Genomic DNA, 16,283 nt, shown 5'->3' on the forward strand with positions numbered 1-16,283 from the left:
CATAAAACTACTAGCAACACACTGTTCCAAGGATAGGCTAATACTCAAGTTAAAAAGTAGGTAAATACAGGTTTGTATAATTAAAGATACACGTATTAAATTACTGTGAGACATATATACACTCTAAAGCAATATCAAAAATAAGATATACTTGTAACAGATGTAGTGTATGTATACACACACATACTTTTCTTCATTGCAAGGACCGACTTTGAGGTACCCTGTAATCTACTCAACAGCATTTCTGTATGTTTACAGCTTCATTTAAAACTCAAATTATTCTTCATATACTTATGTTTTATAAAAAACCTGTTGACCAACATCCCTGCTGCTGTCCAGTTTACCAGTATCCTTGTAAGACTAAAGAACAACGGTTAATAATACAAAGTATATTCATATTCAAAGACTTTTTTAAAGCTACACCATTCAGTCTAGATATTAACTACAACCACTGCTCAGATAATAGCAAAATGCACCAAAGAAAGTCTAACTTGTCTGAAGTTGCCTTCCCTAAACAGAAATATTAGCAGTAAAGTCACTACTGAGTGGAAGCTCACATTATCCATGATCATTCACAGCTGACAGACATCACCTATCCTCACATACAAAGCTAAGGGGGAGAGAGAGACAGGTTCTGAACACACTTAAAGTTGTTCTATGATTTTCTCTGTGTAAGAACGATAAAAGAACATAAGCCTGTAATAATACAGGATAATTCAGATATTTTGAAGCGATTATTACTTTTTCTCCTCAGTTTCTACTTTACAATTGATAAGGTTTTTATTTGTACCATGCTGAGCACATCTCAACAGCTGGAAGATGACAAGTTAGAAAATCTGAAATTCATCTATAAAGTTGTAACACCTATTTCTTTCCCAAACCAGAATTTAATTTCTAAACTTCAAAATTAATAAGTTGTCACACCTTATTAGCAAAGATGAAGAATTTAAAGACTATTCTCCATAAAAAATGGTGAGGGATGTGCTTGTTTTAATTCGGAAGAGGGAATGAAGTCTTTGCAAGTTGCTCCACAAGAGCAGTACTCTAAGAATTGTAAAGTGAAAAGTGCCTCACTAAAAAACAACTCTTCACTCTTCTACAGACTGTTACTGTATTACAACAACAACAAAATACACTTTTTTTTTTGCACAAAGGTCTGATTTCCAAAATATTTCAGCAATCTAACAGTTAAGAATTTCATCTTACTGCTGGAGACAGACTCTTTTAGCTTGAACTTTAACAATATTAACAGGCCTGCCAGAACCAGTATCTAATATCTAATGCTTGCTAAAGATACTCAAAATTATCACTAAGAGTATCATGCAGGGTTGGAGGATACATAATTTTCTTTCAGGTAGAGCTTATCTAGCACTAATATGTCTTCGTGACCTAGGACAAGTTTCTTATTCTATTGCATCTACTGCACTAACAAGCATGAGAGTGCAGCAAAACGTATTTTTTAATAGCTAATCAAGGAGATATAGTCATGAGAAAGCAGCAAAATACAACTACAGTAAAACAAGCTATTTCTTATAGTTATCCATAGCAAAATAGAAGACTGACACAGTTATATAAGGAGGTGCATGCAAATGCACAAGGCCATCATATACAGGTCTAGATCTGGATGTATAAGTAAGTGATGATGCTTTAACCATTAATTAATGAATTAAACTCCACCCTAAAGTATATTAAAGATTACCCTGTGAGATGATCTGGTTATCACAATTGCAAAATACATTACTCTCTATCTGTAGCTCCCATTTTCATGTAGAGCCTTGGCATTACACTACATACTTGGAAATTTCTGAGGAGGTCCGGAAAGGCCTGATACACCAGCAGAGAGACCACAAGCACCCGTGGGGGAAGAAGGGGCCCCTCTTGCTGGGGAAGCAGGAGCCTCTCTACACGAGAGTGAAGAAAGATGGGCCTAAGACTGCAGAGAGGAGGGTACCTCAGGGAAACACTGCTTACCTGATTCGTGACCTGGAAAACAAGCAGAGAAGAGAGGGGCGTTACAGACCTGGCGAGACACGGTGGCCTCCCCCCACCCTCACCACAGGCGCTGCCCGGCCGCCAGGCCCCGCCGAGCCCGTGGCGGCCCCGGCCCCGGCCCCGGCCCCGGCCCCTGCCCCTGCCCCAGCCCCAGCCCCTCTCTCTCCGTCCGTCCGCCCGCCGCGGAGGCCGGGCCGCCGGCGGCGGCGCCCTGGCGGCGGCACTCACGTCGGGGTTGGCCTCCAGGGGCAGCCAGCGGTGCGGCTCCATGCTGGCGGCAGCGGCGCGGCAGCCCGGCACTGACAGCACCTCGCACCGCCTCGCCGCAGACCCCGCCCGGGACCGCACCACCGAGCCGCGCGGCGAGGGGGGAACCGCGGAGGAGGCACCGACACTGCTCTTGCCTTACACACCCATCTCATCCCTCTGCTCCGCAGCGGACGGGAGCGAGCCTAATTGCCGCGCCTGGTGATGCCTCTCTCCTTCCCGCTTCTTACGGCCGGGCAGCGATGGCTGGAAACCTTTCGGTTATGCTTCCCCTCGCCCCGCCGGGCAATGGACTCTCCCAGGGGGCAGGGGGCGGTGCCGCGGCCGCGGCCGCCCGCGCGCTCCGCTGCGGCCCGCTGCGCGGCGCGCGGGAGCCGCCGGGGGCGGGGCCGCTGCGCGCGCCCCGCCCCGCCCCGCCCCGCCCCGCCCCCCTCAGGGCTAACCGCCGCCGCCCTCGGAAACGCGGTTTTAAGCACAAATGGTAAAAAAAAAAAATTAAAAAAATGAAAGGGAGGGCATGCTCTCCTTCCCGACCACTGTGTTTCTCCCTCGTGTCTTTCTCCCGTCACTTCTGCTTTCCAGGCCCTCAAGTGCTGCTGCCTCGCCACCAGACCGAGGACTGTTCGTCGAAACATTTAAATTACAGCTCAAATTACGCTAGCTGTTTGTTCCATACACATCTTGTATTTTTCTCCTAATACTGTTCTGAGAGTCTTCTTTCGAGTCAGTTCAGAACAGCGACTTCTGCTGTTTGTTACCGTAAGAGCTCCGTTACCCACATTGCCCTATTACCTGACTAGGAATCTGGTTCTTGTTCTTCATTAGAGTTCAGCACCGTCTTTTCTCCCCCACACCCAGTAATTCTGCCTGTTTCCTTGCTTCTTCCATCACTTCTTGCCCCTAGCAAGCAGATTGCTTCTGCCCCCAACTCTTTACGAAAGCCCAGCTGACGCGCATGGCTCCTTACAGCACTGCCCTGCCCAGGCTTTTTCCACACTCTCTGGGCAGCTGTATAAAGCCATTCCAGGAGGGGCAGCTGCAAGAGATTTATCTTTCTTTCTTTCAGCCTGGGTATTTTGAGAATGCCATTTTATTCTCCAGCAGAGATGTTGGGTTGCCAAAGACTTGCAAGGTTGGGCAAAGGCTGTAAGAAACAGAAGTGCTCACATGAATGTTCCTTCACTGCAACACAAGGGAACATTTACCTGTTCCTGTGTCACGGGATCTGGGGGCTTGTGAGAGCAGCTGTGGACTGCTTCTCTGAGGTGGACATTCAGACAAACTTTCTGGAAAAGGCCCTGGAGCTGAAGCCCCAGACCCATCCAGCCATTATGCATGTGAAGAGAAAGACTTGGAGCAGTGAGAAGCAGGTGGCTGAGCATGCGTTTCTGTCTACGGTGAGCAGAGAGGCTGCGGGAAAGAAAGAAACTGCCAGTTCACAGGCAAAGAGAAAGTTTTTAACAGAAATACTTTCTCCCATCTGCCTAAAAAGCTCTTTGAAGAACTTGATACAGTTCTTTAGAGAATGCTGGCAAAAATAAATGCCCTATCTTGAAGAGGCTAAGCTTGTGAAATAGAGTAAATTACCTAAAGAATTTGTGTTTAATCTTGTTTTACCCTGTTATCATTCAGCAGGACTACAGTGATGATCACACACCTGTGCCTGAAACTTCTGGTTCTGCAATTCAGTCTACTTCTAGCTTACGAGACTTCCCTTCTATACGAGTTTCTATACAAAGTGTCTCCTCATACTAAGTTCACAGTCCTTGTCTAGCTAAAAGATGGACCTGTAATGTCAAATGAAGATCAGATTCTGTATCTGCTTTCTCCCACCCCAAAAAAAAAACCTTTGTAGAGCAAGCTTACAGAAGGCAGAATTTGCTAAACAATTTCAGATTATAGATGGACAGACTGTAAACTGAAATCATTAAATACATCAACCATCTTCTGTTTCAAACAACTAAATACATGCTAACATGTTGATAAAAACAATCTCCAAATAACTCTAAATTTCAGCAAAACACTGAGTATAATTCTGTAATTGCTAAAGAACCCTGTGAAAACAAGATATGCAACTTCACACCTATCTCTACATGAAAAAAAGAATGAAAAACACAACAAATGTTAGTCATATTGCTACAGGCACTACTAAGAGACTTGATGAAATTGCAGTTCTATGTAAAGTTTTCCAAATAATGCAGACAGGTACATAACACAGCTACCTAAGTTAGAGAACACAGAGATTGTTAAGTCATGTCCCTGCTAAAGCAGGCATATCTTTTTTGCATGTTGCAAGTGTTTTGACAATCACGAGGTCACGAAAGTATGTGTTACTCAGAAACATTTGCACATGTAATTAGATGCTTTTAAAGGGAGAGGCTAAGATCAGAGTCCATAAATGTATAAAGCTCATAAACATGTACACTATGTTCCATAACAACGTCTCCTTTTCCTGAAATATCAGTTCTTTTATGTAAACTTTAAAGGGACATTTACATTTGAAATAGGTAATTTTAAACTAGCCAGTGCTTCTATGTGATTAATTATTCAATAATTTTCAACACCGTTTTAAAATCTATCAACCTGAGGTCCTAACATAACAATATAAAAAAATAAGAGTGAGAAAATTTAAAACACTCATGGTTAAAAAAATCTAAGACTATATGCTACTTTTAAAAGGGCGAATGATCACTAGGTTTTTAGGGCCCCAGACACACCCCAAAGTTACTGTGCTGTGTAGGAAAACCTTCCTGAATGTGGTTTTAGCCATACTTTTTTAGTAAATGGCAATTACGTAGAAAAAAACTTGAGCTGCACACACAAATCATTCGCAGACTGCCCGGTTTGTTTGCAGTTGTGCAGACTGATTCCACAATCTCTCCGTACACAGTGGTCACTCTACTTAGCTGTACTAAGTGCAGCACACCATACTCGCCGTGCGCACACAGGACAGCGCACGCTTTGTACACCTGAGACCTTGGAAGGCCCCAGACAGCACCAGGAAAACCCGGGTGCCTGCTAGCAATGAACAGAACCGAGTAAATAAATCATTGCGCAAACCAGGTACGCCTCGGGTGGGGAATTTCGCAGCCTCCCCGGGCGCGGCAGCCCCGCCCGCCCCTCAGCCCCTCTACGCGCCCGCATGTGGGGCCCGGTTTACTGCGGGGAGGGGAAAAGCCCCCGAGACGAGCCTGAGGCGGCGAATAACGACGGCGCATGCGCCCCGCCCGGCAGCCAATAAGCGCGAGGCCGCCGGCTCCGCCCAGGAGCGGGGCGAGCCAATCAGGGCGGGGGGCGCTGTGTGGCGGAAGTGGGGCTCGGCGGGTGTGTGGCGCTATGGCTGGCGGCTCGGCGGCGGCGGCGCTGGCGAGGGCCTTGGAGGCGCTCGGTGAGGGGGCTGGGGCTCGCCCGGCCTGGGCACGAGGCCCGGGCACGCCTCGCGGGATGGCGGCGGTTGGCGGCCCGGCCCGCAGGCCGCTCCCCGCGGCGCCGGTGGCGAGCGGCAGTCTGGATGTGGCCGCGGCGTCTGGGAGAGTTGGGCCTCGGGGAGGGGAGCGGCGCTGTGCCCGGGGCTGCGGGCCGCAGCGCGGTCCTGGGCGGGTTTGACCCTCTGGGGGTGCGAGACAATTGTTGCAGATCCCGCCCCGCAGCGTGTGGTGGGATTCTGCAGTACTCTACCACTGTAAAGACTCGTTTGGTGTCCGAGACTGCACAGTGTCACTCTCACTGGACCTTACTTTGGGTCCTGTTTAGATTATGGTAAAGGAATTCAGAACCAACTCTTGGATTCCTTTAAAGAAGACGTTGTTTAAAAAGCAAATGTAAAAAGGTAAATGCAAGCGTGATGACCTAGGAATTATTCCTAGAAGTGAGATGGAAGACTTATTATGAGCAACAACTCAAGGATTTTCTTCTGATCTCTGCTACTTCTGTTTTTCAGATCTTGGTGATGCAGCAGATAAGATTAATTTCATACCTCAAGACTTTTTTGCAGAACTAGTAAGTTGGGCAATAAATGGGTTGTGGAAGGGCTTCTGGGAATCCTTTGGTTCTTGCAAATCTTTCTGTGTCAGTTGTTATGCTCTTGTCTGTTGGGAAGTGAAGTTTATCTATACAGTTGCATAGATTTACATCATGCAGTGGACTAGTCCTGCTTACACCTATTAGGATTGTGGGGTTTTTATCACAAAAGATTTTAATATGTATATTTTTACTTTGCTTCTAAGTGAGATACACTATTAGCTAGCTGAGAAGATACTCAGCTTCAGTTTACCTTAAAAAATCTATCAAAAAAAAAAAAAGTGTGCACTTGAACAGAATGGCTGTTTAGTTAGCATGAAAACAGTTTGCAAAGTGGTAAAAGCAAGTTAGATAGTAGCTAAAAGCTTAGATTGTGTTCATTTGCTTTTCTTGAATTTGATGTAGTTTTAATATCGGTTACCTGCATGGCATGTATTTATGTTCACTTTACATTTAATGTTGTCCCGTTGTCTGTTTTTGTATCAACTGATTTTCTTTCTTGTTGTGTAATCTTGAAATATTCAAGCCATGTGTTTCTAGCTTTGTCTCGTATTAACATATGTATAAAGAATATTTATGAATTTATTTTTCTTACAGTGTGAGCAAGTAATTCAGCATCTGAACCATAAGATCTCAGGTGTAAATACGGTAGAATTGTGTCAGGTAAGTTTGGATATTAGCACTTTATAAGCAAGTACAATGGCTGGGTACACTGGAGAGCTTACATTTCACAGGTCACTATTTTTATATACGTGTGTGTGTGTATATATATAGAGAGAGATAGATAGACATAGGTGTAAAAATATAATTGTTGTATGCTTTATCACTTATAATTGTTTGAACATCCTATTTTTAGAGACTTCAGACATCTGGGACTGAGATTAATGTCGGTGACCTGGCAAAAATAGCTAATATTATTTCCTTTTTATTTAGGTAAGCACAATATCATTTATTTTTCTTTAGCTCTCTTCTTTTCCCTCCACCCTGTCTTACTAACAGTATTTAAAAAGTGACAGAAAATATGGGTATAGAATAAATTGAATTTGGGAAAAGGGCAAAAATTTGTAACTCTTAAGCGCACAACAAGTACTTCTGTGCTTAGTTTGTGTTCTTAATGTAAAAAGTAAAAAGCAGAGTAACTTATTGTTTACACTCAGTTTTCATAATGAAAAAGAGAAAACTTTCAATATTTTGCTTATCCTTTCAAAACATAGAATCTAAATATCTTATGCATCATTAATCGGACTGTAGAAAATGTGCTAGTAGAAATTTACCACATTTTCCTTTTAAAATATGAAGCCTATTAAATAATAATTCCTGAGTGGTGGTACTTGCTGCTTTTTCTCTAGTTTTGTTCCCTTTTTGGGTATGTGTTATGTCATTTGACTTTTGTACCAGTTATATGATTACCTAGAGGTCCTTACTTGCCCCTTGGTGATATTTAAATTACCTCTCTTAAACATTTAATTAAATTGCTTTGTTTCTAAAGTAATGATATTATTAAGTAGTCTTAACTGCTTTGTGTACATCCTTCACTTAATTATGCCCTTTTTGCAGTTAAAACAGCACTCAGGCTGAGGTTATTTCTGCTTTAATGTTGCAAGTTGTGCAAGCACTGCAAAGCTTCGTCTCTATTTCCTCATCTTAAGGTATATTAAAAAGTCACGTTTCTTGTGTGTGGATACAGAAGTCATACTTCCAGATGAGTGAAATATTTTGCAAAAAGAAGTCACAAGCTGCCTAATTATTGTAAAACACACACAAACGTAAAGCAGAAATTAAGACTTGCCTATTTAGGGTGAAGTGAGAAAGTTTACTCAGTTCTTGGGAAATTAAATTGATGTGTTTTTTGGATATACCTATAGCACAGCAGCCAGAAACAGTCTCTCTACAGAAGAACTTGTCACCACTCTGGGCAATGCAGTCAGCACGCTGCCGAAACATGCAGTTCAAGTTATTCGTCATGTATGGAATGATCAAGGCAAATCTATTAGTGTGTCAGAAGATGCAAGAAATACGGCCACAGTGGGGCAGGTAACTTAACGATTAGCTCAACTGCACTTCTTGTTTACTTTTTCAGAAATGTCAGTGCTTTCTTGTGTGTTATGTTGTCAGGCATATAATGGTATTTTGACTGCCCAAAGCTTTCCCTTCATATTGGTCGCCTTTGGCAACCTGTCTAGCCAGACAAAGAAGCATATACAGTAGAGGTCTTCTGAATCCTAAGACAGCAGTGAAAGCTGCTGGTATTCTAATAATCTTGCTTACATGGCAAATACACACTTTTTTCTTTTTAATTGTATTAGCTAGCACTTACAGGGAATGTGAGTGGCAGTATGGTAGACAACTGCATTAGCTGTTGATGTATGTGTTTTCTAAATGTGACTTCAAGTGTTCTTTACAGTTGACAGCACCAGCACTTGAATATGTTATTCTTGGATTTAAACCCCTTTTTTTTTAAGTAGCTTCATTCAGTCTGTAGGATTCTGTTGAGGGAGGAGGGCAGTTTGTTCATTTGTTTTGGAAAGCGTGATACAAAGTGCACCTGTATTTTGAGACCTTTCTCTAGCACTAATAATCAGAGCGCAGAATTTGGAAAAAAAAAATCTTTGATACTAAGTAGTAAATAGTCTTCTCTGTTTTTTCACTTCCTTACTTAGCAGCGCTACCTGTTATCATTTTTAGTTTTTATAAGTTACTTATCTAAAACATTTGATGTACCTTGATTTATCTAAAATATACTTCTGAAATACCTTGGTTTTTTTAATTTCTTCTGTTGTAAACTTCTTGTGAGCTGTGTACTTGAATCTGTTCAGCTATAAGCAGATTTACATGAAATATAAGGAAGGAAAAAAGTTATTAATTTTTAAGAAAGGGCAGATAACTTTATAATCATCTGTAAACAGAATTTTTGCTATAGTATCTGAATGTGTGTGTGTTTACCATTTGGATATGGTCTGTAAATGTCTTGTATCACCTGTAAAACATCTATACAGCAGAATTGTAAGAGTAGGTTATATCTTTTCCGTAATTGTTGTTTACAATGATTGTTTTTTTTTCTGTAGTTCATAGATATCTGTTGGAAACTGGGAGTTGCAATGAGCTCTGACACCTGCAGATCTCTCAAGTATCCTTATGTTACAGTGACACTAAAAGTGGCAGACCCTTCAGGACAAGTAACGAACAAATCTTTTGAAATGACAGTTCCACAGTTCAAGGTCTGTAATCCAGTGTTATTTGAATCAGTCTTAAGAACAACTCTAATACTGTCTCAATAAGCAAATGTGTACCTTGATGCATACATTTGTGATGCTTAATTGCTAATATGATAATTAAAAAGATGAAACATTAAATTATTGTTTAAAACGCTGAAACTAAATACCTATTTCATAGCATATAGTTCTACATTGCTTTTCCTAACAGGTTTAATTACTAGTAAATTAACCTTTTCTCTTCCAAATAACCTTAGAATTGATAAAGAACTTACAAAGACTTTTTGATTTGTCTTGTCAGCTGTCCATTTCCCTAATCAGAAACTTCTGGAGATATTCTAAATCTATGGAACTGTTTCCTAGCCACAAAATCTAAAACTTGGTTTCAGCCTAAAATCTGCTAATGATTAAGAATGATGGTCATTCTGCTTTGACAGTTGGCTCTTAACTGTTGTGCTTTCAGCTATGAATTTTGGTAACTTTTAATTTTGCCGAAGTGTGTCACTCTTGTCATTCTCCATTTAGAGGGCCTGTATATTACTTAGAATATCTTGCAAGCTTACAGATAAATCTATGTGGTTATGCAGAAAGGGATTTTAAGAAGGATATTCTGAATCCTTGCATATTCGTAAGTCTCATATTCCTGGGTGAAATCTTATTAAATAATTTGCTTTTTCAACTGTTATAAGAAAGGTTTGCTCTATAGAGAGCTCTAGATTATTTCAGCTGACAGTAGAAGCATTTGTCAGACTTGCTTTTTTTTTCCTCTGAGGGGTGACATGACTATTATGTTTTTTTCCTATAGCATCTTTTTCTATTAGTAGTCAAACCAACTCAAATAAGGCATCATCTGTGTAGATTTAATAGTGAATGTGCCCAAATGGTAGCCAGCCCAGAAAATGAAATGTAAAAACTTTCAGTTCGAGCTACAAATTGTAACTGAAGGATAGAGGAAATATGAGAAACCTGGATTAAGTGAACTTCTTGTCTAACCTGCTAGTTTGTACTACAGTTCAGGCTATTCTTTGTGCAACTGAAACTTATCTTAAGTCTTATTTTTCAGAACTTTTTCAGACAGTTCAAGGAAATGGCAGCTGTTCTTGAAACAGTTTGAATAGAACTCTTTAACACTGAAGTTTCTGATGGACTTAGATTGAGTAAACTTTGTTCTACACAGGAAATAAAGTGCCATTGTTCAAGCAAGGTATGTATACTCGTCTTCCCAAAGAATATTTTTCAGCATCCTCCTTGAATCGCTCTGAAGACTTCTTTGCTATTGAATGCTTGAGACCAGCTCCACATTGTCTGTAAAATGTGTTCAGCTTTGTCATCCTGGTAGACAAAAGATCAGGATGTGTAAGGAGATGTGTCACTGCAGACCTTTTCTGCTATCGAAGAATAAGAAACTATGCGTTTAACTCTGCAGCGTAAAAAGATTTGTGGAAATGTTAATTTGACTGAGGAGACAGTAAGGGAAGTGTAAATCCCATATCTTCTGTCTGTAAAATGGAGATGTGTGTGGAAGCAATATTAACTATAACATTACACATAGCAAGCATACAGTTAGTCTTAAAGAACAGCATTGTCAAGTAGTTAGTTGCATATATCAGCAGACTTGGCTTTCAGTCTCTTTTTATTTATTGGAGGATGTACTTACCATAACAGCTTATTTCAGATATTTATTTCCCACATCAGAGAAATGACCATGGTAGAAGCCAGCAAGATTTTTTTTTTTTTTTTTTTTTTTTTTTGTCGTTACATTTTGTGGCAGTAGTCTGTAGTGCTCTCTTGGATAATGTCCTCACCAGTAAAATTTGATTTTTGACTCTGGGGGCATTTTCAAAAGGTGAGTGCTAAAAGAAAAAGAGCGCATAAGCACACTGGATTTTGAGTTTTACATAAACAAAACACAAACTACAAATATAGCTGACTAATAAAAACAATACTGTTGCATTTCAAGATAGGCTGGTGGCAGTTCATACAGATAAGCAGGCTGAAGTTTATGCTGTAACATTGGGGTGGTAGAGACTGAAAAACATTTTTTTGGGACAGATCCTTAGGTGATTTCAAGTTTCACACATGAGAACATCTACCTTTCTAACCCATTTAACCTTTAACTTTTTTCGAAGCTGGCTGAAAATCACTGATACAGATCTGTCTTACCTTTGTCTCGTCAAAATAAACTGCAACACATTGTGTGTATGGTATGCACTTTGGAGAGAGATGCACCCTCCCCAACTATTCTGAGCAATATGACTGGTTCTTTTGTACAAATGGAGTTGCTCAGAACCCCAAATAAATGAAAGTTTGGCGTCACTGGTTAAAGCCACAGCTTGGACTGTGGCTGTTAATCTGGACTACACTTCCTGTGTTCAGCTGAAGTCAGGAGTGCTTGCTTCAGGGCAGGGGAGAGCAGAATCCTATTTTCTGGGACCATTCAATGGAATGTCACAAAATGGCCTCAGGAGAAGGCTTCCAGCTTGCCTTTTCCCATGTCTTTTTGTGGCGTTGAAGCTGAGTGTGGTGCAAAAATCCTCCTCTCAAAGTGTGGAGAAATGATGTGAGCAGCAGTGTTTTTTTTTGTTGTTGTTGTTTGAATTTGCATAAGTTGGAATGTAAAGCATCTATAACTGGCAAACATTATCTTGCTTTGACATCAAATTAACCAGTTGAGATCAAACAGGGATTTTTTTTTTTGGTGGGGGGGGGGAATGCTTTTGTTTTTGAAGAGAGTGAAGTTGGAGTCTTACAAATACTTCAGTTTATTCTAATGCACTCAAATTCAAATAGCTGAAAATACTTGTGCCTTCACTGGAACTGGATGGAAAAGATGATTTAATTAATGAAGTCTTAACTTTAAGAAACAGGGAATGTTTCCCTGGAAAGGTAATGAGAAACTTCAGTTACCATTTGTGCTTGGTCTGTCACCAAGAAGAGAAAGTTGGCAGCATCTGAAAAGTGTAGATGTTCAAGTTAAATATGTTAGAAGTACTAACGAATATTTTTGAAATGTCCCTGCCTGCCAGCATGTTGTAACTGGCTGGAAGATGGCCTGGAGGTGTGTGCTATACCAGCACAACTGTCTGAGAATTCTTAGAGGCATTTATAGACATTCAAGAGATGTCGCTAGAAGCTGGCTATGAACTCAACTAATGGGATTTGTCCTGATCACTTTCAATAGGTATTCATATACTAATCAATGGAAGAATTAAACACTACTTTAAAAAAACCTAACAGTTTGCAGGATGGCAATATTAACTTGTTCAAACACGCTGTTGATTCATGCTTATGTATTTGTGCAGAATCCATATCTTTTAAAGAGAATCAGGAGGCCTTATGTGTTCCTAATTCCGCTTGTTGATTGATACGGAATTGTATAACATGAATATTTTTGTAAGTCCACAAACATTAAACATATAGGTGACAAAGGTAAAGATGGTATGTATTTTATTTTAAATCTACTGAATAAAACTGTCTCAAACAGTATAATAGGTAAAGTTCAGAGCTAGATTCTGATGAAATTTATTTCCTAAGGTAGGATGAAGGTGAGATAAAGTCATCCTCTGTGACAAGGTATCAAAGAGCTGAGGGATAGCTGCAGGCTGCAAAGAATACTTACATGGATCAGTTACAGCTGGACTGAACACTGTATTGAACCTGGAAAAGATGTGATGCGTGCAATTTCTTGAAAGTTTTCATTTAAGTGGTTTCATTTTTCCTAACTCTATAGAACACAAGTGAACAGTTGTCTTTTCAACAGTTGCCCGGAGCAGGGCAGAGAAAGGAAGAGGGAAGAAAGGGTCTTAGGCAGTAAACAAAGCCAAAGTAGGGAGGAAGGATGTTAGCAACAGCTAAATTTCTGCTTCCTTACTTGACTATTTTTTTGTATTAGTTCAAAACATAGCAGTTTATTTACAGAATGCCTTTTATTTTTTATTTTTCAGAAAATGGAAAAAGGTCCACAGAGGGCAGAAATTACAATAGTCACTTCTGCACACTAGTGTCTTCTTAGACTTAGCTCCTGCCCACTTGCTTTGACCTAGTTACTGCCAAAGTATAAAGCATATCTGTGTTGGACTTCTGTCGTTCCTGCTTCCACAAAATTGTACTGCTTTTCTTTAAACACATTTTAAACCTGTGTAACCTGTTTAGTGTGAGCCTATCTTCCCCCCCCCATCCTTTTTTTTTTTTTTTTTTTTTAATTATTTTCAAGCTTTGCTACTCTGTTTAAAGATACGCTAGCTGGTACCAATTAGAAAACAAAGGTAAAAAGATGATAAAATAAGGGGAGAGGAATTACCTATTTCTTCCTTCTGCTTACTCTTCCCTGTGGTGTTTGGATGTTTTATTATCCTCTTACTGTAGATACAGAGAGGGCAACTTGCAATCCTTTGCAGGGACATGCAGGATTACTCTGTTTAACTCTTGCAGGTACTAGAATAACACATGAAGATGCCAGAGTCACTTAATCTACTGCGGCAAAAATGCCCCATCCTTTAACAAGATTTGCAATAGAGGGGGAGGACTTAAAATTCAGTGGCATCTATCCTACCCAGTACCTTTTTGTTTGTTTCTCTTCAGGAGAGCCTACTTCCCAAATTGATTCTGTAATAAAAGGTCGAATGACTCTTGCCTGGGCAGCGCTAGCTTACTGCACATTCACTTGGTTTAGGAAGTTGGATCAGTGCAGGTCAGTATATGAAACAAGTGTCTAGAATTGTGTTCAGCTTGGTGATGTGTTCCTGCAGTACTCCCTTACTGAGGACCACAGGAGACTTGGTTGCCTCATAAACAATTGAATTTCACTGTACATCTCTGTGAATATTTACTCTTGCTTCTGCCATGCAGCGCTGTCAAAACATACTGTTGAAGTCCTGCTTTTAGTGCTAGAGTCGCTTACAGACAGCGTGCCTGTTAGAGAGATGATGATTGTCAGTCGCTACACCTAATCCTGGGTGCTTTGGAAGACTGTTTTAATTGCCTTTCTGAAGGAAGGTGAAGAAATGTCCTACCATTTGAACTGAGCTGTTGGGATATGTCTGTTAATTATTTATGACTTTTTGGCCTCCTTGAGGCACCAGTGAAGCTTAATTTTGGAAATAAACTATATGCTTAGTTGGATATTATCTGTCAGTTCTTAGAGGTTGCTGATACAAGCTTTTATAAAGTTTCTTCTTTCCTGCCTTGTATGTGGGCATACGACTGATTACATTTTACCTGCCTTGTTTGTGATAATCATTTCTGTTCAGAATGTGTAGATATCATATTTTCTAAATAATGCATGGTTAAATTACAAATTTTCAGTATATTTATAAACTGTAAATTTCAATATTTGCTGTTTTTGTACTTTATATACTTAGATTTGGAACAGTAAGCATATATACATATACATATAAATATATATATATATACACACACACACACATACACACACACACACATATATATACATATATATATATATATAAAAAAAGAAGGGAAATCTTATGACAAACTTCTATCCACACAAAAATTTATTCAATTAAGATGTTTGTTATGGGAATGGTCACCAGGTGGCACTGCTACATATATTCTTGCTACATAGTAATGTTTTTAGAGCATGTGTCTAACACTGGGGTAGTCCTTCTAGTTTTCTAGGGTAACTTATTACATCTGTTCATGCTACTACAACTTCAATACCAGTTTTCATATTGTATGACTTGAGTAACACAAGTTTTTTTCATACATATCAGAATTTTCAGTTACATAAAAATTGAGCATTTTGATGATAATATATACCATGCCTTATAAATTTGCGGCAACTTAAACAGCCATATAATTATAGCAACACTTATACATAATTAATAGCTCGCTCTTTAAATAGTATCACGTTACATTTTTAGAGGCCTATTCTAGATTTACAATTTTTCCTATATGTCTGTATCTGAAATAGATTTTCCTAGATCTGTTTCAGAGAAAAAGCAGTTGCATTTCCCTATCCGAGGTTTTTATGCAGCTTAACTACTCTTTCTTATTCTTAGCTTTCTTTTCTACTTAGTTTTTTCTTAGTAGCTTTCTTAGCTACTCTTTCTTCCTTTTTTTTTCATTATGCACCTTAGTTTTCTGTGTCCTTACGCTGTGTTGATTATACCAATGCATACTTTAGCCACTGAAAGTGGTATTGTTGCTTAATTCCCCGTAGAGTTACCTCTGAATCTGAAAGATAATGTTCTTCTTCTTGGGAAGTTGCTAGAAATATTTCTGCTTAGCACTTACAGGTCTAGGGTTTCATTACTATTGTTTTAGGTGGAAGGTTGTGTCTTTTTTCTTTAATAAAGTGTTTGCATGACAGGCCAAATTAAAGACAGGCCCGCTTTCCAGTGACGCTTCCAAGCTGTCAAGTACTGAATGCTACAACCACACATAAAATTTGAAAAGGATGTTAAAGTCTACATTTAAAATGAGCAGAGGAATGTAAGTGCATATCTTGCATGAACCACTGGTGTGCTGTGCCATACTTACTATTCTCACAGTTGTGAATGTGGGAAGAGGAGGTGTTCAGGAATCGACATAGTTAAGACAACAGATGCAGATTTATCTAGGAAGAATACAAGGGAGGGGGAAGAAGGATTATGGTGTTCCCATCTGTTGTCTTTATTTCTTTTTTGTTATGCTCGTTACCATTCTTGATATTATATTGGGACTACAAGTGCTCTGTTGTTCATAGTAAGCTGTGCCTTCTTTTACAAGCATACAGTACCAAGCTGTGCCTTTAGTTGTCTTCAGAAGTTCTAGTAGCATTTTAATGGTGAT

General features: G+C 39.9%; 2 protein-coding genes across 6 annotated transcripts in view; one reads left to right on the plus strand and one right to left on the minus strand.

The window, feature by feature from the left end:
- The window catches only part of UCHL3 (ubiquitin C-terminal hydrolase L3), a 41,485-nt gene extending 39,189 nt beyond the window's left edge, over window positions 1-2,296 (minus strand). Inside the window, exons 1-2 of the mRNA XM_062576071.1 lie at window positions 2,221-2,296; window positions 1,972-1,983 (exon numbers count right to left, since the gene is read on the minus strand). Of these exons, the coding sequence (XP_062432055.1) occupies window positions 1,972-1,983; window positions 2,221-2,262 (54 nt within the window). The 5' untranslated portion in view covers window positions 2,263-2,296. The remainder of the gene's footprint in view (window positions 1-1,971; window positions 1,984-2,220) is intronic.
- A 3,279-nt stretch (window positions 2,297-5,575) lies between these two features.
- Window positions 5,576-16,283, plus strand: part of COMMD6 (COMM domain containing 6) — a 31,455-nt gene continuing 20,747 nt past the window's right edge. Inside the window, exons 1-9 of one of the 5 annotated variants that reach the window (XR_009957296.1) lie at window positions 5,576-5,647; window positions 6,200-6,258; window positions 6,877-6,942; window positions 7,136-7,212; window positions 8,145-8,313; window positions 9,345-9,497; window positions 10,555-10,695; window positions 14,073-14,181; window positions 14,340-14,764. Coding sequence is in view for 1 of the 5 variants with exons in the window: in XM_062566899.1 (XP_062422883.1) it covers window positions 5,596-5,647; window positions 6,200-6,258; window positions 6,877-6,942; window positions 7,136-7,212; window positions 8,145-8,313; window positions 9,345-9,497; window positions 10,555-10,605 (627 nt within the window). In the remaining 4 variants the exon portion in view is untranslated. The other 4 variants (XR_009957295.1, XR_009957294.1, XR_009957297.1 and 1 more) reach the window with 4 other exon arrangements.

Source organism: Rhea pennata, chromosome 1 (assembly GCF_028389875.1).
Source record: "Rhea pennata isolate bPtePen1 chromosome 1, bPtePen1.pri, whole genome shotgun sequence".
Classification (NCBI taxonomy): domain Eukaryota; kingdom Metazoa; phylum Chordata; class Aves; order Rheiformes; family Rheidae; genus Rhea; species Rhea pennata.